The sequence below is a fragment of the Lissotriton vulgaris genome, chromosome 7 (genome assembly GCF_964263255.1).
Source record: "Lissotriton vulgaris chromosome 7, aLisVul1.2, whole genome shotgun sequence".
NCBI lineage: Eukaryota > Metazoa > Chordata > Amphibia > Caudata > Salamandridae > Lissotriton > Lissotriton vulgaris.
Window position 1 is genome coordinate 1,663,523,301 of NC_141695.1, and position 23,905 is coordinate 1,663,547,205.

General features: G+C 46.9%; 1 protein-coding gene across 1 annotated transcript in view; it reads right to left on the reverse strand.

The window, feature by feature from the left end:
- EFCAB8 (EF-hand calcium binding domain 8) overlaps positions 1–23,905 on the reverse strand; it is a 1,673,324-nt gene that overhangs the window by 728,833 nt on the left and 920,586 nt on the right. The window contains exon 13 of the mRNA XM_086932659.1: positions 22,614–22,841. Coding sequence (XP_086788785.1) covers positions 22,614–22,841 — 228 coding nt within the window. The remainder of the gene's footprint in view (positions 1–22,613; positions 22,842–23,905) is intronic.

A 23,905-nucleotide genomic window follows, 5' to 3' on the forward strand; every position in this document is an offset into this window, starting at 1 on the left:
CAACAGCCAGTCGTCAATATTAGGTAAGACTGGAATCCCTGATCAGCGCAGATGAGCTGCGATTACCACCATCACCTTTGTGAACACCTGAGGGGCACAGGTAAGGCCAAAGGTGAGCACAGTGAACTGAAAGTGCTCGTAGCGCACTGTGACGTATATAGCGTCTGTGGGCTGGCAAGACAGGGATATGGAAATAGGTGTCCTGCAATTCCAACTTCACCATCTAGTCTCCGGGGTCGAGGGCAGAGAGGACCTGAGACAATGTGAGCATTTTGAACTTCTCCTTCAGGAGAAAGCGTTTGAGGGTACGGAGGTCTTGAACAGGATGCTGGTCTTCGTCCTTCTTGGGTCCCAGAAAGTAGTGGGTATAGCAAACATTATCTACTTCTGCAGCAGGCACCCTCTTTATTGCACCCTTGGCCAAGAGAGCTGAGACTTCCTGGCGCAGGAGTGCCAAATGATCCTCCGACATACGATCCAAAGAGGGTGGCATGGAGGGAGTGGTAGTCTCGAAGGAGAGGGAGTTGCCCCTTCGGACAATTTGCAAAACACACATGTCCCACGTGGTCGATTGCCAGTGGAGGAGCTGATGGCGAATCCTGCCTCCAACTGGCGATGATGGGCCTGGAATGTCAGACTAGGAAGGTTTGTAGGCTGCGGTGGAGGGCGGGGGTGGGCGGACTAGCCTGCACGCTGGCTCCCAGAACCGCAAGGTCGCTGGATCCCACGTCCTTAGCCTTGCAGAGCCTGGGCAGCTTGCGTGAACAGGTGGCTAGACTGGGTCGGACGTGATTGGATGCCCCTTCCGTCGCCATGAAAGGAACCGAAAGCAGACAAGAGTGGGCGAGGGAGCACAGTGAAGCCCAAAGATCTGGCCGTAGCCCCAGAATCTTTAAAGCGCTCCAGCGCTGAGTCTGCTTTGTCGCCAAAAAGACGACAGCCATCAAAGGGCATGTCTATCAAAGTTGACTAGACATTCCCAAAAAAGACAGATGTCCTCAACCAGGCATAGTGCCTAACGGCTATCAACGTGGCAATCATTCTGCCTAGTGAGTCAGTGGTTTCCAGTCCACATCTGATGGCGAATTTGGCTGCGTCCCTCCCATCCACCACTGCTTGGGAAAGAACGGCCTGGGCCTCTTCGGGGCACTGAGGCAGTACCTGCATGACCGTATACCAGATAGTATGGGAGTAGTGGCCCAAGAGGGACACAGTATTCACCAATCGCAGTGACAAGCTGGAGGAAGAGAACATACGCATCCCAAGATGGTCCAGCTTCTTGTATTCTCTATCTGTTGGGGACAGAAGGGAAAGCATCTAAAAAAGATGAGGCTTGGATCACCAAACTCTCAGGGGAAGGGTGTTGGGTCAGGAACACAGGGTCGCCAAGGGCCGGGCGGGGGCGGCCTCGGGCAGTTGTCCTCTCCACAGGAACCCCTGTGCTGGGCTTGGACCAAGTGCCCAGGAGGAGGACTTCAGTGAGGGCCTCATTGAACAGCAATAGGGTTTCAGAAGAGGAAGTTGCAGGCTGAAGTACCTTTGTCAGGAGGTTAGTCCTGACTGCCACCGAAGGAAGCTCAAGGCCCAAAACATCAGCCGCCCTTCTCACCACCACAGCATTGGATGCTCCCTCCTCCGTAGCCACAGTAGGGGAAGAAAGCAAACCAGAGTCTGGAGAAGTGTCCAGACCACTGGAATCACCCAGGTCCTCTCACCAGTCTGATTCTTCCAGCTGGTCTGTTAAAGGGTCCTCCGACTCCTCCCAGTCCTCATAACCACCCTCTGGTCGGTAGAGAACACCAGGACCAACGTCCGACCGGCTCAGAGTCCAAGTTGGGGATGAGGATGGGGACGGTTTACGCTGGAGGCACCACCGGCCCTAGGGACGTTGTCATTTGGATTGGCGCTGGGGAATGTTGAGTGAGATCGACCGGCGTAGATCCGGATCACGGCCTGGATCCGCAGGGGCCCTCCGGCGCAGGAGTCGCTGGCATCGAAGGCCAAGAGCCCCTGACCTGACCCAGCGGTGTCAGGCTGCCCAAAGATGAGATGGAAGGAATCATGGAACTGCCGAAGTTGGGCAGGGGACGCTCCGGCTAACAGAAATGGGGGGAGGTGCTGTATTGTCCCAGAATCAGGCACCAGAGATGGAGCCTTTGAGTAATGACGCTCCAAATCCCGCTTTAACCAACTCCCTCCTGTAAACTGATGTATATGCCTTACCCAATTGGACCTACATTTGGATTTAACTGCCACTAGAAATTCAGCTTTGGCTTCCCTACATACTTTCTTGTACCAAGCCACCTCCTTTGTGGTACTAACCCTTTTAGCCTGGGCTAAGAGTCTGTGAGAAGAGAACCTTATGTTTATCCTGAAATGCTTTTTGTCTAAGCTTAGTTTTTCCAATTTCGACGTAACCATCCCTGGAGCCGTTTCCAGGGCTTCAGGACGTTGTCCACACAATCCTACTGAATGGCTTTACCATTAGAATGGGAAATATTTCAATACCCATACTGTATATTGGCTGCTTCTCAACCATGCTATCCACTAGGGTCAGGCACAGGGAATTGTGATCACTATCAATTCTATCAAATATAACCATGTCTGACAGACGAGATTCACTAGGAAGTCATCAATACAGCAGCAACAACCCGGTCTATTAAAGGTGATCCTACCTTCCTTGTTTGAATGTGTCCGACATCCGCTGCTCTTAGATCATAGTTAAGGCATCAATGACAATGCTTGTGCTGCTCTGGAGGACCATTTCTCACAGGGAAGTTCTAACTGTGGGATCCTCCACCAGTTATCTTGGTCGGTGGTCGGATGTCGGATCATGAGGAGTTACCACCATGGGTTTAAAGATTGTATTAAAGTCTCCAGCCACAATTTAAATGCCTTTACCAGTTAGGTCTAAGAGTGTGCCTCTCCCAATTTTTAGCACAGAGGTCTCAACATTGCCAACTTCTACACAGTTATATACGTTAAATATTTTCAAAGAGGTCCCTGAGGACATGTTAGGACTACGCCTTAACCTGTTGTGAATCCACCAATAAATTGGTAGTGGTCAAGTTTCGTGTGCGACTCAAAGTCTCTTGTTGAGATGGAGACATTGTTGTAATAAATTTTGGCTGGGTACTGCAGAGGAGTTTACGCCCGCCACAAGAGCGCTATGACTCTCCACCGCGAAACAAAAGGTAGAATCGGCAAAACGAACTAGGAGAGTGCTGTGCCGCCGAGGACTAGACTTCGGTATTGGTCCCGAGTCAACCCTGAAAGTAGGTTGACACGAGGAAACTTTCTGCCAAAAACGGATGGATAATATGAACAATGATTTTTATCTCAACAGGATATTAAACGCCACCCGTTGGAGGGATAAAACAATCGCTGAACCACAGATCCCACAATGCGTCAACAAAAGGAAAAGATGCCATAAAACAGCGTCAGCAACGGATGTAAAATAATAATGGAGAACACCTATCTGTGGGAAAATGACGTGTTTTTGGTGCAAGGCTCACCTGTGAAAAAGTTCCAGGGGGAACGAAACATGTTAGGACTACGCCTTAACCTGTTGTGAATCCACCAATAAATTGGTAGTGGTCAAGTTTCGTGTGCGACTCAAAGTCTCTTGTTGAGATGGAGACATTGTTGTAATAAATTTCGGCTGGGTTCTGCCAAGGAGTTTACGCCCGTCACAAGAGCGCTATGACGCTCCACCGCGAACCAAAAGGTAGAATCGGCAAAACGAACTAGGAGAGTGCTGTGCCGCCGAGGACTGGACTTCGGTATTGGTCCCGAGTCAATCCTGAAAGTAGGTTGACACGGGGAAACTTTCTGCCAAAAACGGATGGATAATATGAAGAATGATTTTTATCTACACAGGATATTAAACGCCACCCGTTGGAGGGATAAAACAATCGCTGAACCACAGATCCCACAATGCGTCAACAAAAGGAAAAGATGCCATAAAACAGCGTCAGCAACGGATGTAAAATAATAATGGAGAACACCTGTCTGTGGGAAAACGACGTGTTTTTGGTGCAAGGCTCACCTGTGAAAAAGTTCCAGGGGGAACGAAACATGTTAGGACTACGCCTTAACCTGTTGTGAATCCACTAATAAATTGGTAGTGGTCAAGTTTTGTGTGCGACGCAAAGTCTCTTGTTGAGATGGAGACATTGTTTTAATATATATATATACTAGCAGCCCGCCCCAGCGTTGCCTGGGGCAGAAAGGGGCTGGGGGCAGTACACCCGCTCCCGCCCGACCCCCTCCCGTCCCGACCCGACCCCCTCCCATCCCGTCTCCCTCCTGCCCCCACTCCTCCCGCCTACCCCTCTGTGCACACCCGCTCCCCTCCCGTCCCGACTTCCTCCCGCTCGGACTCCCTCCCGCCCTGACTCCCTCCCGCCCTGATTTCAATGTTAACATTACCTGAGCTGCTGCTCCGCTCCTCTTCGCCATGACGCGCCCACGCTCCTCAGCTCCATGTCCGCCGCTCCAACACGTCTTCATCACGCACGTCGTCACGTCACGGCCAGCGCTAGGTCCCAGCCGGCGCTACTTTAAGGGGACTACTTTGTTTACAAATTACATTTTTTTTAATTTACTTTTTTTTAAAAATTTGTATAGCCTATGTCCATCTACACACCCTGACATTTTCATAGATGCACCGGGTGTGTAGATTGGCGCTGTGGTTCCCGAGTTTACCTGGCCAAAAGGTGCAAGTTCTCTCTTTATAATAGTAGTATAGATAAAAAGGCAGACCAGCGCGGCTCCAGGAGGAGAAGCGCAAAATGGATGCAAAAATCCGGGGCTTCAACACAGAGCCAGGTAAAGGGCTGAGACGTGCCAGTACTTCAACCCACTGAGGTCAAAAATTGTAAAATGATGCCAAGGTTCTATAAACTCACTGAAGTCGAAATTTCCATGCACTACATGTCCCAAGATGCCAGGAGCCACGCCCACAGGGCAGGACTAAATTAGTGATTTAAGTGCAATGGAACAGAACGAACGTTTGGCACAGAGCACAAAACCATTGAGAAAGGGGACATAAGTCCCATGAACGCCTCTGGTGTATGTGTATGAACTTGCATGAAGCTATTGGTGCGCTGCCAGTTACCAGCCGATGGAGTCCTGATAAATGGATTTATGAAGTTTGCTTGCAGATTTCTTTCACAAGGGCAACCTGTTGAATTATATATATATATATATATATATATATATATATATATATATATATATATATATATATATATATATATATATACACACACGCACTTTGTAAAAGAGTCAGTGGACTTAGCCTTCACATGTTGTGAGAGTGACATTCCATTTCTTGTCTCACCCACACACACAGTGCCAAAGGGTAAGAGGAAATGGGAGAGTTTGTGTCTGCCACTGAAAGAAAATGGGAGAGTTTTAAATCTAGTATAATGCATATATAGCTAGTTCAACAGAAAGGAGAAACAGAGATGTGCTGCAGTTATGCAGCAGCTTCCTGATTAAGGATCGTTCTTCATAAGGACAAATAATTTACTATGAAGAAGAGACTGAACAAGTTACTTACCTTCAGTAACACATTATCTGGTAGAGACTCTAGCTACCTGCAGATTCCTTACCTTTGAATTTCCTAGGCATCAGGCATGATCCGGAAACATTTGCTGAGCAATACCCCTTGCGTGTGACATCAGGTGGGTCAATTTGGCTCCGTGTGAAGTCGTTGGCGTCGGTTATGACATCGCAGTGTCTATATAGGCGCCACCCAGGCATGCGGACGTCAGTAATTTTCATTTTCTTTCACACCAGAAGCGCAGAGCCACAAAGTAACTGACATAGTCATGTGCAAAACCAGGGCCCTAAAAAAAGGGAACAACTCTAGCCCTACAATATCAGTCCGAAAAGCAGGGAGGCATGGGTGGGCTGTAAGGAATCTGCAGGTAGATAGAGTCGCTACCAGATAATGCGTTACTGAAGGTAAATTACTTGTTCATCTGATAGAGAGTTCTAGCTGCAGATTCCTTACGTTTTAATTAGACACCCGAGCCATACCACCCTGGCGGTAGGTTGCTGACTCATATCCTAAACTAAAACGTTTTGCGGGAAAGAACGGGCCATAAGCAATGAATATTTTGAGGACCCCAGTATGGAGCAACTTCAAATTGTATTACCCAACTGACAAAAATACACAGAAGTGAGCTAGAGAGAAAGTTCACAGGGAACACTTTTGAACGTTAAGGGTTCTAGCGTAGCATGTGTTTTGAAAGCTGAAGAAAACAATATCACCATAGATTTGCAGTTGTGTAAGCAGTTGATGATACCCTTTCCATGGCAGCACCACGGATGGCTTGAACCCATGTCCTCAGGCATGAGGGGGCATCTACTTTTCAATTACCCAGAGAGACATGTATTGACTTGTGAAATTGTGAGGGACTCTGAGGACACAGGACCAAAGATCGAGATATCTGGGCAGGATTATCGAGGGTACTCCAAAGATACAAGGGTCCCAGAGAGAAAACATTCCAACAATTCTAACCCAATTCAGGATTCTGTTACACACTGTATCCTGCCACCCAGAGGAAGATATACAAACTCACGATTCAAGAAGGAAAATGAGGGAGGAGCCAAGATGGCGACCTGAACGGACGCTCGATTCTCGGCTCCGCAAGCCGCTATATTTTGTACTTATATCCTGATCTCTAATCCGGCCTTGCACCGCAGCGGATCATAGCTGCTACTGTACTGACATTCCCGGTGCTCCGCCGAGGTCCCTACCTGCGGGATTCCCGAAGATATCGTCGCATCTGGCTGGGTCTCCATGCTCGGGCGCTGAGACCAGTGCTGCTCCTGGCCGCCGTGGACCTTCAGACCGGCAGGCGTCCGCTGAGTCCTGGAAGCGGGGATCCACTGTTTGGAAGCAACGCCGTTGGATGAGTCGGACGGATCCGTTTTGCACCACCTGCGCCACAGCCCGCGTGATCGGTGTGAGAGGGTGCAGCTCTCCTTTGTTGCTATCGTCTCCCTGGCTGGGGCTGACCCGCGCCGTCCGAAGTAAGTAGATTGCCCCAGGACTGCCCAGACTTGCACCGCGGCGGCAGTGATTCTCCTTTCGCAACGCTCCGGAACCGGGAGGCACCTTCGCCCTATCCCGGACTCACCGAGACTGTCTTTGTCCTCCTTTACTACTGCGCCCCACCAGGCACCGAAAATGGCGGCTGCCCTCTCTGCCGCGGAGACTATCCTCTCGCATCGCGCCAGCGACCCCCTTCCAGGCATTAAATGGAACGCTGTGCAGCGTGCATGGACTCGCGTTGCGGAGCATAATAACTTGCTGACGGAGCTGACCTGCCGTGATGTCCTCATAGCACTGATTGAGCTCAGGGCGGAATTGCGAGCACTGGCTAACATGATGGGAGACAACATGACATGGCGGACGGAGTGGGTCCGACCGGCCGCCTCTCAGCGATGTACTTACTCAGCTTTTACGAGCCCGGAGGGGGAAGTCGTGGGACCGAGTACTGACATGGAGGTGCTGAATGCCAGCCTACACCGCGACTCCCGTGAATGGCAGTCCGGCATTGGTACCGGGGATACATTGTTGCACATAACACTGGAGTCTGAGACCTTGCTCATGGAGAAGTTACTGTTTCCCCATCCTCCGTTCACCCGGCAACTGTATCCCCCTGAGCTTGCTGCTTCTCAAGTGCCTTTTTCCCAGCGATGGAAGGTATGTCCGTCTGTGTATGTGGGGGTGCTTCTCCTGTCTGCCTGTGGTGCGGCGGCCGCCTGGGGACCTCCATTTTGTCCCCGTCTCCTGTTTCTTCATCGACTGTGGCCATTTTGTATCCCGGCTCTGTACGGATTAGACTTTCCTCGGTTGATGTGCTCAGGGGGACTGCTGCGCTCTGGCCAGGGCTGAAGAACTCTGTTTGTAGATCGGGACTGACGAGCTAATGGGGACTCGGATTGGAATATCTTCGGCTACGCTTTGGATTGTGCACACCGCAATGTCCCACCCCGTTTCTATCGTAACTAAGACTGCTATTGTTTTACTATCTCATGGAGTGGGGAGAGACTCCACGGCGGGTATGTCCGGGAAGGATAATGTTGGCCCTCCTCCGACTTTCTAGTCTATGCTGCCATGTTGTTTCTTGTTTTCAGGGGGGCGAGCTGTCTCCAGGAACTCCATTCGGGGACGTACCCAGGATCGGGCCAGGGCTAAATTGCTCTTCCTTGTTATCGGTTTATGGGATGGTTGAGCTGAGATTACCACTGTTCGAGCATGAGACTGCCTTTTGTCTGATTTATTCCCAGATTTGGATTTGATTTCCCCACCTGCAGATTCGCTTGCTGCCACTGTTTTGCATATGATACTTTCGGGGAGGGGATGCTTACATGGCCGGTGGGGACCGGGAATGTGTTGACTTTGGCTCCTCCCTCCTCTTCTGGGAGTTGGGGAGTGGGATGTTCTTTCTCACTCTCTCTATTCTCTTTCCCACTTGGGGGTTCTCTTGGGGCGACAGGCATGCCTATTGGGGGGGGGTGGGCCGTGGCCTTCCGCTGGTATGCAGGGTGGGGGGATGGGTTGTACTTTATGTTCTTTCTTTGTTTCTATGGCCCTCTTTCTCTTTTTCTCTTCTTCTTTTCCTCTACGTTTCCTCGCTTCTTTGGGGTCGGGGTTCAGTGTTCTTTGAACGATGATAGCTATCCTGGTCATTTATTAGCCTCTACTCTCTTTGTAGTGTTATAATTTGTACTCGACAAAATCATAAAATTAAACCTTTTTCTATCCTCATATTATCGCTCGCGACTCCACACGATACTCCTTGCTTAGAGATGGCTTTAACAGCGTTCTGTCCTAATGGCTTTCTTTTTATCCTTCTCTTGTTGTCATAGCGGCCGGCCCTGCGGGGTTGTAGGCAGACGCTGTGTATCGTGCATTTCATCAATAAAGGTTTAAAAAAAAAAAAAAAAAAAAACAAGAAGGAAAATGATAACTTGTCTAAGCACAAAATAGGAAGAATGAATTTGGAAGCACCCAAGGATATGGAAGGAGAACTGGTGATGAGAGACAAACCCAAAGAGACTGTCCGGATCTTTGCAACTTATAATGAAGAAGACCAAGGTCTGAAAAAATTGAGGACTGATCCGTTTCTTCATAGTTTGTTATAGGCCCTACTTTAGTGAGTAGAGAAAAAAACATATCTCAGTCCAAACATTCAGGACCCTCCTGGAACAAATGCAAAAAAAGACACTGAGGTTTATGAACTGGAAGCAGAAATATTCCAAAGTCTAGGTAAAATAATAGAGAATAGGTAAAAGAGAATCAAGCAACAGAATGAAGCTGGCACATGATTTATGGAAAGAACTCATTCCAGAGACGCCAAAAAGAAGGGAGACTAAGAGATAATGTGCCTCGTATTCTTCAGTCTTCATCTTTAATGAGCAGGCTAAAGCACAGGGCAAAATATGTATGAACATACTTCTATAGATGTGCTTAACTCACTCAGGACAATAATGCTTTATGCCATACTGCTCAACTAGGGGGAACATCCTTTACGACGCGGATTTTACTCCGCAGTACCCTTTCAACGCGGATTTTACAACGCAAGTCGAACGACGCAGACCAGCAGCGGTGGAACGCTGCTTGTGGGAACTTTGCCTCACCTTGCTTCGCCTTGCACACTGATCGCGGGGGCTGCTCCATCTCACCCCAGGCTCCCTGCATTGCGACCGGTCCCTCTCCGCCACCGTCAGCCTCCTGACATCAGGCACGGCCGCCGAGTGAGGGGGACTACAGGTCCCAGTAGTGCTTGCGGCAGGAAGCCGCCGACGCACTGCCCGCGCCCGGAGGTGCTCTTAAGCAGCAGGGAACGCGCATCGCGGGACGCGCACGGGTGAATCCGGGTGAAGCCCGGGCGAGGGCGGGGCCGTCTGTGGCCGTCAGAGGCCGATTGAGGCTGGGCTGGGCCACCCCCATTTTGGCTGCCCTATTCCATTTCTGTGGATTATATGTAAAGTCAGTGATAAAGCATTTTAAATTCTGATTATAACTGTGCCTGAACCATGGGGAAAAAAATCGCACCTGCAACTAAGTCAAAAGACTCTCTTAAATAGGCTCACACATTGGTTACTACCACTCCGCGACCAACATTGACCGCAATCGATAAAATGCTTCAAAAAACCATTGATGTTGTCGCGAATGCCATTCAGAACACAGAAAGGCGCTTTTCACTTCCATCTACTTTGCCCCCCCTTCTATTGAATCATGATAATTCTACGGACTCACTACTTGCTGCTTCCTATGCAGGACTCCCAGGGATAGAGCCAAATGAGAACTGCATAATTACGGACACTGTTCTAGTGTCACATCGTACCCCTGGCAGCAGATTATCTTCTACTCCTACTCTGCTCAGGGCTGATACAAACATTAGCCAAGACTCCTGCGCACTACTGGTTGATGACCAGCCTTGTGTAAACGACACTGAATCATAGGTGGACTTTGATATATCAATCACTGAGGTAGACAAAAGTGATAGTATTCCCGCACGAACCAGTGGCCAAAAAGCCAAGAGGAAAACGAAGCATCTAAACACTAAGTCCCCATTAAAAACACATAGAAACAAAGGAGGACGCAAGCGCAACCGGAGAGCCCCTGCTCCCGTAGAACAGGAAAAGATTAGGGGGAAAGATGAAATGATGGCAGCTAAAACCTTACCCATAGAAGCTACTGTAGTACCAGGGAATGAGGCATTTTGGGGGAGGATGGAGACATTATTGTCCACACTCTTAGGTCCAATTAACCAACAAATCTTAAACTTGGACAAAAAGCTGAAAGTGTTGGACGATCGTGTATCAAAATTGGGTATAGGGCAGATTCCCATTATTAATAATAAAGCTGATAATGGAACATCAGGCTCCTCTAAGGCCAAAATTAGTGGCCCTAACACTAATACCAACTTAAAAACGGTGGGCCACAACAAACCCTCCCCAACTGCGCCCACACCTAGTACTAGTAATAACCAACCTCCCCCCAAAAAAACGGCCCCTAATTCAAATCAGAATTTAACCAAAACAGTAAGTGTGTTAAGGACGGGCCCTAACACCGATAACAGTGTAAGGGCCCCAACCCACCAATCTAAGAGCAATCCCCAAAATTGCCCAACAACCGAATCTGAATCCAATTAATTGAATCCTAGAAAGAAGATGCCTTCTCGCATCAATCTCCCTCCTGAATGCGGGGCATATGTGCTGATTTTGGTAAATGTTCCCAAATTAAAGAATGAACAAGAAGAAAGCCACATAACCCTTAATAATAGGATTCTCCACTGGCTATCCACTAATTGTAATTTCCCAAGGGAAGGAGCAAGGGAGATTATCCAAACACAAAGAGTTGGGTGGGTAGGTCCATTGAGAAAGAAGTTTGAGGGAGACTGTGTCGTCATCAATTTTAGGTCCCCACAATGGGCCCAAAAAACCCTTGCTAATGCTCCACTACCTTCACCCTGGGAATTTAATACGACCCTGCTCCCCTTGGGTTATTTCTATAGACATCTAGCCCCAGCTTCTGATTCCATGTTTAAACCAGCTGTACATTCTCAGGATCGAAATCTTGGAATCAGGAATGTTTATCCATCTTATCATCCAAACCAAGATCTCAATCCCAAATTACCAAACAAAATCCACGGGATATCCGATGACACACCCACATCCTCCTTCTATGCCCCGGTACAATTATAGTGAGAGGCCACACTTCAGCCCTAATGTAAATTCCAACCCAGGGTACAATGAGTTGAGGCCTATATACAATATACCAACTTATAACCGATTTGAGTATGCCTTCTCAAATCTAGATGAACAGGATTGACTGGGGACAAAGGGAAGTAGTGATGAACAGCGAGACTTAAGTGCCGATATTGAGGAACTCTCCCCCCTGGTGTTAGACACCGTTACTCAGGAAATACCCACACAAAGTCATGCCACAACATTGGTAACTATAGAAGAGGCTGCACCTTCTACTTTATCTATCCCTATGCAGAGTATAGCCAACAATGCTATAAGAAAATCTGTTAAGCATACTGAACACTGTGACTTATCTATTCTCAGCTGGAATGTTGCAGGACTAGAGACAAGACTAACAATCCCTGAATGGGTTAAGATATTGGATGGCAAAGACATTATTATGTTCCAAGACACTTGGGCTGTGGAGAACTTATATATTTAAGGGTATCAATGCTTTAGCGTGACAGCACCGAAACAAGATTTTGGACGTGCAGTGGGAGGCTTGTTTATTGGTATCAAGACACTGGCTGGTGGTACAATCACAGACCTTTCAAGAGGGCACCCGAACATTCAGATTTTAGAGTTCAAGCGAAAGACCCGGATTTATTTAATTAATTTTTACAACAATGATTTTTGTTCTGTTCCTAATAAGAACTTTGAAGCACTTTCTAAGACTTTACGAAATCTTGAAACTAGTTTTGCCATTGGGGAGGAAACACGGATCCTTATTGGAGGGGATTTTAATGCAAAAATTGTTAGTAAATATGGCACCGAGGGGAGGAATCACCTAGATTTGGCGGAACGCAGGGGTATTGAACTAGCTAATATCCTAACTGAGTATCATTTATGTAATGTTATGGATATATGTCATACCTCTAGAGAACTCCACGCCCCCACGTTCAGAGGGCGGGATTGTTCATCCATGATTGACTTTATTTTTATGTCACCTCAATTATCAGATTGTGTGATAAAATCTATTGTGATAGAAACCTCGTTTGGTGACCACAACCCCCTCAATGTGATGCTAAAACTAGGATGTAATAAGGTCTATGAAAAAATAAATGGGGCAAGAGACATCACACCAACAGGAGATGGCTTGCGCCTTAAATGGAGGGGAGTAGATAGTGGGGTTGTGCTAGAAAGCGTAACTAGAGTACACCCTAATCTGATCACTTCCTGTCTAAATATGGATGGGGACTGCCACAGAATAATCGATGACTTCGGCAAACTGTGTCTTGCAATAAAAGCCTCTCTGTCAGGCCCGTTACCTAAACTGTTGAAAGAACCTAGGTGGTTTGACTCCGCCTGCTCACTAGCAAATAGGGAGCTGCGCAGGGCATTAAATACTAAACCAAGATGTCTAGTTGAGGTCCAGACTGCCAGGAAATTTTATAAATTAAAAATAGCCAAAAGGAAGGCCACATTATTAACAGAACAATGGGAGTCGTTGGTTCGGAGCGCCAATCTGAAAAACAGCGGACTCTTTTGGTCAGCTGTAAAAAAAAACCGAGAAATGGGCAAACAACTTACCCCGGTTAGTTGTAATATAACTAGCAACTCATGGGAGGCCCATTTCTCTAAAATATATGCTGCCCCATCCGAAGATACACCCGGCTCACCACAAGGCCAGCTCCACGGCTTAAAAATAGAACTCCATGAGGTGGTTTTAGCCATTAAAGAGAGCCTTGGAAACAAGGCACCAGGCCCTGACGGTTTGCCCATAGACGTGATTAAGTACAGTCCAGATCTATGGGCACCAATCCTCCTCAATTTTTTTAACAGCCTCCCTACAGTCCCTATGCCCAACACTTGGGCCACCAGCATTAATGTCCCAATCTTTAAGAAAGGGGAGAGATCGGACCCAGTGAACTACCGCCCGATTTCCCTTCTAGATAACACACTAAAAATGTTGGGGCAAGTAATATATAATAGGGTGGTAGAGTGGACTGAGGACACAGGCATGTTGGACCCGTGCCAGATGGGATTCAGGAGCGGGGTGGGGACTGTCGAGCAATGCTTGAACTTGAAATTGGTTATCGATAAGTATAGCATTGCCCGATCGTCCCCTATTTACCTTGCTTTTATGGATCTCTCATCCGCTTTTGACCTAGTGAACAGAACTAAACTATGGGCAATTCTTTGAAATTATGGACTGGATAAGGCTCTTGTTAGTTTCTTGGCATATCTCCACACAGACCTCAAAGCGCAAGTCAGGATTGGGGCGGGCGGAGAAGTATCGGGACCCATTAAAATAGGTAGAGGGGTAAGACAGGGGTGCGTTTTAGCACCCCTGCTGTTCATCATCTACATTAATGGCCTGGCCAAGGCACTAAAACATGTGACTAGTGACGTGCCTTTTATCCAGGGGCTTCCATTGCCAGTTTTAATATATGCTGACGACGCGGTCTTGATGGGAAGAACTCCAAACGCCCTTCGTCTATTGGTCAGAGGTTTTGTCCAATATATGGAGGGCCTAGACCTGCGCGTCAATTTTAAAAAATCTTTTATCATGCCATGTGGCACAGGGAAATGTAAACTCAACACGATACATATAGGGGAAGATAAATTAGAATCTGTTAGTTCATTTCCCTATCTCGGTTTGGTTTTCGCTAAGAACGGCTCATGGATTGGGCATAAGGCCCACACCATGAGCAAGTTCTCGAAAGCCAACAATTCCATTTTGAGTTTGTCCCGACCTCAGAAAATAGGTGCCACTAGAGCTATCTTAAAATTTTTTAAGCTACAGTGCTTACCAGTAGCTACTTACGGGGCTAAGGTTTGGGGAGCGGGAAAAAGACCCGGGATCCAGCGCGAAGAAGCTCGATTCTGCAGGAAAATCCCGGGTGCCCCAATTTCCTCTGCAGAATGGATCTGCCATGAGGAACTTAACCTCTCCTACGTATGTGACTTCATTAGGACTAGACCAGCCCTTTTCTGGTTAAGGATCTGGAGAAATGATTTCGCAACCTTAACTCAAAATATAATAAAAGACTGTCTTAAATGTGATCATGGCATGTCAATTCCCTGGCTCGCGGATGTTTCAAAAGCATTGAGCGATGTGAACAGGGAACATCTTTTCTCCGATCCCAATAATATTGAACCGAATGACAAAATTGAGGTCAAACAAGCACTGTATGCACTTTATAGTTCAGAACGAATGGAAAAAGAATTACTCAAATCAACTGTTGCGCTTTATCAGGAAAATGATTTAAGTAGGAATAATCTTGCACAATACCTCACTTTACCCATGACGAACTGGGAAAGATCATTACTGTTCCGTTTAAGGGCAGGTTCTATAAAAACTTTATTGGAATTTCCCCTGGGCTACCACCATACAAATGATTATAACCCATGCCCATGTGATGGTATTAGTAAACAGAATGATTTGCACTTTCTATTCTTCTGTAAATTTTATTTAAAATATATTAACTGGTTTTTAACTCCGTATTTTAGAAAACACAGACCCCTTTCATTAGGGGAATCTTATTCAATGTTATTGTCCCTGGATACAGATGAATTAATTTTCCGCACAAGCACTTTTTTGAGAACTATAACGTGTGCACGTAAAACTATGGAAAGCCCTTCTTAAATTGTTTACTTGCCTCATGAGAAATGCTTCAGTTTTTAACTTATGATCCTATACTTGTTTTTATTATACAAATGAATGTTTTTATTGTGTACTTTTATTAATTTTATGAAATTCGAATAAAGGTCTAATAATTAAATTAATTAAGAATGCTTCGCATTTAGATTCACTGAAACCAATGCGTTCAACAAAACCTCAATACAAAAATAACAGTAACTACAGTCATAAAAGCTTTTTACACTGGTGTTCAGGGTCGGACTGGTCAATAGGGCTATCAGACAGTGCCCAAACGCCTGCTATGACTGGTCAGTGTGTGGGCCAATTTTTGGGCTATTTGTGGGCCTGTTTTATGGTCTGCTGAGCCAGCTTTTACTGCTAATTTTACCTGATATTGAAACAATCATTCCCTGTAGCAAGTTCAAATCCTGGCAGTCTTCCATAACTTGCAAACCCCTTATACAGCGTCTTTACAGGTTCAAAACTGCTTCAATCTGCAAACATAGGGAATTTTTTAACTATCAAATGTGGGTCATACTTTTACTTGTGTGCAGTGCTTATTTGGTGTCCGCGTCCGCCCCTGCTGGTGTTCTATTAAACATGCATTTTCCCAGGAATGGTTCTCTCTTTCGGGCTGCTGGTCTGGGAGGAATTAATGACCTAGCTATCACTTGTAAAGTCTATATCTACCCCACACAAGTACAAGGGGGAAAAAACGATGACAGTATGAGCACTGCACTCTGCCATTAAAGGAAAGACCACGGGTTGAAGACATTCAGCTGAGGCAGATAAGGGGCTGGCCCCCAAGCGTCACGAAAAGGAAGGAAGCTGATTTCTGTAGCTATTTAGAACATGTGCTGTTGTGTCATCCTCACAGCTGTGCAGCTGCTATGGCTTTTCCAAAAGTTTTTTCTGCGAAAATATGACATCATTAAAAAATAACTAATTTAATTTCCTTCAAAATGTGTTATGGCACTGAAACGTCTACAAGAAAAGTCCAGATGCACTGACTTGATAACACATTCTATTAGCAGAATCGCGGCCCCCTGGGTCCAGCCGGACGTGTCTTCTCTAAGGTCCATGCTCGCTGCACTGTGAGGTGCGACCCACGGTCCAGACATGAGAGAATGGGAACTGGAACTGGCGGGAAAGAATATGACATCTTGTTGGCAAGAGAGACCGACGCTGGTTTCGTACACGGGCGGCTCAGCAGAACAAGACGAAGCTAAGCTTCACTTCAAAGGTGTGGGAGGAGTGCTGCTGGGGAACAGATGGCGATTTGATGATGTGCATGCGCATTTTAGGTCAATGCGCTAGCGCATTGACCTAAAAGCGCACGGGCACAGCACCAAATCGCCAGTTGGGATACTAGTTGGGTAAAGTCTGTTTAAGTCGCTATAGTCTCGCTCTGCTCAATGCGCATGCGCATTGAGAGGCGAGACCTAAAAAGTGCTGCAAGATACCCACCACTCTGTAGGCTATTTAAGAATATCAATGATGATCCTATGAAGAAGTGTTCTCATTTAATATGAATCTTGGGAGAATGTCATGTTTGAGAAAGTTTACTCAATAAAGAGCTAATGTGGGTGGCGCTGGAGGCCCCACAATGGGACCAGTGGCAACGAGATTTGGATTGGTGCCAGAGGGCGGAGGAAACGATCTACAAAGCTAGGGGTTGTGTGAAGAAATGGAGGGGGATCTGGGGTCCCTGACAGAAGTACCGAGCCATGGTGGGGGGTGTGGGATAAGAGTGATAATGGTTGTTGTTCTACGACACAGTACTGTATGCCTTCGAATGTACAATTAATTGTTATCATTGTACATGCCAATTGAACACTGCTCTGTATTTTCCGAGTCATCGAGCAAAGTTAATAAAAAGATTTCCCCAAAAATAAACTAAAAATAAAGAGCTAATGTGAAAAGTATTTTTCCTGTTTTTACAACTGCTTACCTGGGACAGCATGTGAAATTTTTAGGTCTCGGCTAGCCGCGCGGAAGCGCGTCTCCGCCGAGATCTTTTGTCACGGACTGTGCTTCCCAGGAGACAGCCTCGGCCACGCGCATTGCCTCTTCAAGGAGGTGACTTCCGCTGGCCACGCGCTCGCGAACGCGCTCAGCTGCTGTCTCCTGGGAAGCAGCAACACCACACACGCATGCGCATACACACACACAAGCGCCCATGCACGCACGCACATACATACATACATACAGAGACACCCCCCTCACACATACACACACGCGCGCACACACACACAAGTGCACCGAGGCCCCCCTCCCCCGCCGTCATCGTCGCACACATACATACACACACACACGAGCATACACACACACACAAGTGCACCAAGCCCCCCCAGCCTTTTGGAACTTACCTGGCCAATGTCGGGGACTCTGCTCTCAGCACGCGGTTCCCAACCTCCTGCTGGCGCGGCCCCGGGGCTCTACACCGCTCACAGGAGCCCCGGGCCGCGAGACGCATCGACTCCGCCTGCCTCCTCTTCCGGTCTGGACGTGGCCCCGCCCCCGTCACAGGCGACCGTGCCTGACTTCCGGGGCGGCCGCGGCGGGCTTCCGGGGGCATTTAGGATGCTGCTGTTATTTACAAAATATCTTCTCTGTTATTCACAATGTGTCTTTAAATTAGTTCAGCTCTACAAGTTTTTTTAGCAGCAGATGCAGAACATTGCTGTAGGCACTCCCTAACATAATGAAACCTGACATACGCACAACACAACTCTTTTTCTCCCTTTGGTTTTAATTACATGTCTCCATCTATTATCCACTCTCCTTTTCAAGAAAAGGTTTTGGGGTGCTGGGGTGCCTTAGGGAATATCGTCAGGCGGGTTGCTGTGTGCTGTCCACTCCCTCCCCAGCCCATAGCCTATGACAAGGATGCCATGGGTCTATTTCACTCCTCGCCTGAGTACACTTTAGCCAACTGAAATTCCAAATATTGGCATCATGTACAGACTTCTGTTTCTCCCCTCAGATTGGTGCTAGCGTCGGTGTTATGCAATCAATTAAGCACTCTCACGTCTGGCAAACGTCACTCAAAGCAGAGAATTAGCTAAACATGCAAAACAAACAAAATTGCTGAAAACGTTAAATGAAATATTTGTAAACGTTATCTGCCCCTCAGTTTCCATAGATGTGAAATGAATGGTGGTCAGCCATCAGCGGTAGTATTTTTGTGAGAAATATTTTAAATATGCATCTGCTCCACTTACAATTTTTGAGCACACCTGAAATCTGCTACCACGTCTGTGCTTTCTTGAAAGTAGCCATCTGGGCCAGTAGTGAGTGCAGAGTAGTGAGTGCAGAGTAGTGAGTGCAGAGTAGTGAGTGCAGAGTGAGTGTGCAGAATGCAGAATAGTGAGTGCAGAGTAGTGAGTGCAGAGTAGTGAGTAGTGAGTAGTGAGTGCAGAGTAGTGAGTGCAGAGTAGTGAGTAGTGAGTGCTGAGTAGTGAGTGCAGAGTAGTGAGTGCAGAGTAGTGAGTGCACAGTAGTGAGTGCACAGTAGTGAGTAGTGAGTGCAGAGTAGTGAGTGCAGAGTAGTGAGTGCAGAGTAGTGAGTAGTGAGTGCAGAGTAGTGAGTAGTGAGTGCAGAGTAGTGAGTAGTGAGTGCAGAGTAGTGAGTAGTGAGTGCAGAGTAGTGAGTAGTGAGTGCAGAGTAGTGAGTGCAGAGTAGTGAGTGCAGAGTAGTGAGTGCAGAGTGGTGAGTAGTGAGTGCAGAGTAGTGAGTAGTGAGTGCAGAGTGGTGAGTAGTGAGTGCAGAGTAGTGAGTAGTGAGTGCAGAGTAGTGAGTGCAGAGTAGTGAGTAGTGAGTGCAGAGTAGTGAGTGCAGAGTAGTGAGTAGTGAGTGCAGAGTAGTGAGTGCAGAGTAGTGAGTAGTGAGTGCAGAGTAGTGAGTAGTGAGTGCAGAGTAGTGAGTAGTGATTGCAGAGTAGTGAGTGCAGAGTACTGAGTGCAGAGTAGTGAGTAGTGAGTGCAGAGTAGTGAGTGCAGAGTAGTGAGTGTGCAGAGTAGTGAGTGCAGAGTAGTGAGTGCAGAGTAGTGAGTGCAGAGTAGTGAGTGCAGAGTGAGTGTGCAGAATGCAGAATAGTGAGTGCAGAGTAGTGAGTGCAGAGTAGTGAGTAGTGAGTAGTGAGTGCAGAGTAGTGAGTGCAGAGTAGTGAGTAGTGAGTGCTGAGTAGTGAGTGCAGAGTAGTGAGTGCAGAGTAGTGAGTGCAGAGTAGTGAGTGCAGAGTAGTGAGTAGTGAGTGCAGAGTAGTGAGTGCAGAGTAGTGAGTAGTGAGTGCAGAGTAGTGAGTAGTGAGTGCAGAGTAGTGAATAGTGAGTGCAGAGTAGTGAGTGCAGAGTAGTGAGTGCAGAGTAGTGAGTGCAGAGTAGTGAGTAGTGAGTGCAGAGTGGTGAGTAGTGAGTGCAGAGTAGTGAGTAGTGAGTGCAGAGTAGTGAGTGCAGAGTAGTGAGTTGTGAGTGCAGAGTAGTGAGTGCAGAGTAGTGAGTAGTGAGTGCAGAGTAGTGAGTGCAGAGTAGTGAGTGCAGAGTAGTGAGTAGTGAGTGCAGAGTAGTGAGTAGTGAGTGCAGAGTAGTGAGTGCAGAGTAGTGAGTAGTGAGTGCAGAGTAGTGAGTGCAGAGTAGTGAGTAGTGAGTGCAGAGTAGTGAGTAGTGAGTGCAGAGTAGTGAGTAGTGAGTGCAGAGTAGTGAGTGCAGAGTAGTGAGTGCAGAGTAGTGAGTAGTGAGTGCAGAGTAGTGAGTGCAGAGTAGTGAGTAGTGAGTGCAGAGTAGTGAGTGCAGAGTAGTGAGTAGTGAGTGCAGAGTAGTGAGTGCAGAGTAGTGAGTGCAGAGTAGTGAGTGCAGATTGGTGCTTGCGTCGGTGTTATGCAATCAATTAAGCACTCTCACGTCTGGCAAACGTCACTCAAAGCAGAGAATTAGCTAAACATGCAAAACAAACAAAATTGCTGAAAACGTTAAATGAAATATTTTTAAACGTTATCTGCCCCTCAGTTTCCATAGATGTGAAATGAATGGTGGTCAGCCATCAGCGGTAGTATTTTTGTGAGAAATATTTTAAATATGCATCTGCTCCACTTACAATTTTTGAGCACACCTGAAATCTGCTACCACGTCTGTGCTTTCTTGAAAGTAGCCATCCGCGGCAGTAGTGAGTGCAGAGTAGTGAGTGCAGAGTAGTGAGTGCAGAGTAGTGAGTGCAGAGTAGTGAGTGCAGAGTAGTGAGTGTGCAGAGTAGTGAGTGTGCAGAGTAGTGAGAGTGCAGAGTAGTGAGTGCAGAGTAGTGAGTGCAGAGTAGTGAGTAGTGAGTGCAGAGTAGTGAGTGCAGAGTAGTGAGTGCAGAGTAGTGAGTAGTGAGTGCTGAGTAGTGAGTGCAGAGTAGTGAGTGCAGAGTAGTGAGTGCAGAGTAGTGAGTGCAGAGTAGTGAGTAGTGAGTGCAGAGTAGTGAGTGCTAAGTAGTGAGTGCAGAGTAGTGAGTGCAGAGTAGTGAGTGCAGAGTAGTGAGTGCAGAGTAGTGAGTGCAGAGTAGTGAGTGCAGAGTAGTGAGGGCAGAGTGCAGAGTAGTGAGTAGTGAGTGCAGAGTAGTGAGTGCAGAGTAGTGAGTAGTGAGTGCAGAGTAGTGAGTGCAGAGTAGTGAGTAGTGAGTGCAGAGTAGTGAGTGCAGAGTAGTGAGTAGCGAGTGCAGAGTAGTGAGTAGTGAGTGCAGAGTGGTGAGTAGTGAGTGCAGAGTAGTGAGTAGTGAGTGCAGAGTAGTGAGTAGTGAGTGCAGAGTAGTGAGTGCAGAATAGTGAGTGCAGAGTAGTGAGTAGTGAGTGCAGAGTAGTGAGTGCAGAGTAGTGAGCAGTGAGTGCAGAGTAGTGAGTGCAGAGTAGTGAGTAGTGAGGGCAGAGTAGTGAGGGCAGAGTAGTGAGGGCAGAGTGCTGAGTAGTGAGGGCAGAGTGCAGAGTAGTGAGGGCAGAGTGCACAGTAGTGAGGGCAGAGTGCAGAGTAGTGAGGGCAGAGTGCAGAGTAGTGAGTGCAGAGTAGTGAGTAGTGAGTGCAGAGTAGTGAGTGCAGAGTAGTGAGTGCAGAGTAGTGAGTAGTGAGTGCAGAGTAGTGAGTAGTGAGTGCAGAGTAGTGAGTAGTGAGTGCAGAGTAGTGAGTAGTGAATGCAGAGTAGTGAGTAGTGAGTGCAGAGTAGTGAGGGCAGAGTAGTGAGTGCAGAGTAGTGAGTGCAGAGTAGTGAGTGCAGAGTGGTGAGTGCAGAGTAGTGAGTAGTGAGTGCAGAGTAGTGAGTGCAGAGTAGTGAGTAGTGAGTGCAGAGTAGTGAGTGCAGATTAGTGAGTGCAGAGTAGTGAGTGCAGAGTAGTGAGTAGTGAGTGCAGAGTAGTGAGTGCAGAGTAGTGAGTGCAGAGTAGTGAGTAGTGAGTGCAGAGGAGTGAGTGCAGAGTAGTGAGTAGTGAATGCAGAGTAGTGAGTAGTGAATGCAGAGTAGTGAGTAGTGAGTAGTGAGTGCAGAGTAGTGAGTAGTGAGTGTAGAGTAGTGAGTAGTGAGTGCAGAGTAGTGAGTAGTGAGTAGTGAGTGCAGAGTAGTGAGTAGTGAGTAGTGAGTGCAGAGTAGTGAGTAGTGAGTGCAGAGTAGTGAGTGCAGAGTAGTGAGTAGTGAGTAGTGAGTGCAGAGTAGTGAGTAGTGAGTGCAGAGTAGTGAGTAGTGAGTGCAGAGTAGTGAGTGCAGAGTAGTGAGTGCAGAGTAAGTGTGCAGAGCAGTGAGTGCAGGTGCAGAGTGGTGTGTGCTGTTGAGTGCAGAGTGCTGTGTATTGGCAATGTAAATGACAATGCCATTTATTTATGATTGAAAGAAAAAAAAAGAAATGTCATGAGCAATGCCAATAGCTCTACCTTTAATGATGCCGAGACCATTGCATTGCAAATGCTTGTTTAATATAGGCGGATGAAAGAGGGAACCAAACGAAAAGCTGTGTATGTTTCAAAGCAGAAGTCAACTGGAGAGCACCCAGGTGGGCAATAATTTTATACGTTTGTGATACGCTTATGAAACACAATTGGTCAATGAGCCATAGTATGAAAATACTGACACACAAAGGCCTTTATGCAGAGCTGGGCAGATTGCATCACATGGTCTCATATGTCTGTCCTGGTCATTTCCAGCATACATCTTGATGACTACTTTAGGGTTCACTTATAAAGTAGGCTATGACTGAAAATTATAAAAAGGCTTTAAATTCCATAATTTCCTTACCTCTTTCTTGTCAAAACGAGGCAATTCCTGTAAACAAGTTCCATTGTTGAAGTTCCACAGTTTGATGGTTCCATCTTTTAATCCAGTAATGAGGCGCCTCCCAGGACCATCAAACGTCATTGCAGTGACCTCAACAGATTTCTCCTTGGATGTAGAAAACTGCATCACCTTTTGTCCAGTCATGATGTCCCACACACTAACAACCCCACTGTGGCACCCGCTCACCACCTGAATGGAAGTTAAAGCAGCACAAGGACCTTAAAATCCATTTGACAGTACCTTAGTGTTCTATAATCATCGTACAACAGAATAAAACAGTACAGTAACGTAAGATAAAACTGGAATTTAAAGCACTTTCACTTTCATACCTTCAATAACGGAATTCATTATACTTGTGTAGCTCAACAGAACTTTAGATCAAGCTGACAAAATTAATGGCTGAGTAACAAAACAGCTTTAGGTAACGTATTCAAATATACACAAGAAAGAGTTGAGGTGCTCTTGAGTTCTGACTAGTAGTGATTCTTTACTGGCAAGGATCCTGGTTAACACTAAGCGATTGGATGGTGCTTCAGTGGAATATGTCTGCATTGCACTGGTGCAGCATTGTATGCATGGGAACTTTTTCTAAACAGTATTTTGTGTTGGTCTCTGGTTTCCTCATCACAGAGAAACCAACTAACGAGACTATGCTGGGTGTCCTCAATCTAGAGACTAAATAATCATACTGCCCTGTATACTCTAAGCTCAAATGCACAACTCTCTACTAAATCCATGTGACAGTGACCCACCAACCTCCTAACAAACAAGGCACTCTGACCCATAACACTGCAAAGCATTCTATGTATTCAATGGATATAATAGTGGTGACTTTCCTAAGGGACATTTGGGAATATTGTCACCTGGTTTTTTTCACCTCTTGGTGGAGAAGTAGGACCCCTAGACTCCAGAGGGGCCACGATGGACTTAGCCTTGTGTGGCAGGCTAGCACAGAAACATCAATGGTGGCATTTTTCCCACGTATCCTTTGGGTTGCCTGGTTTCTTCTTAGAATGGCGCAACACTCATATAGGGTAAATTATAACATCTTGTTTTCCCCCAACACTACATTCTTCCATAGTTACATGAGATGCCGTGTGCGGCCCTGAGCTCCCCAACAAGTGGACTGTAAAAACCCTCTGTAGTCATCTATACCCATCGTGGTGCTTTCTTGGCAGGCATGTTGGAAGTAAAAATGACCACCCGCTTTTTTGTTTTGTCTTTAGCTCATTTTTGTCATCTCGTATCTACAT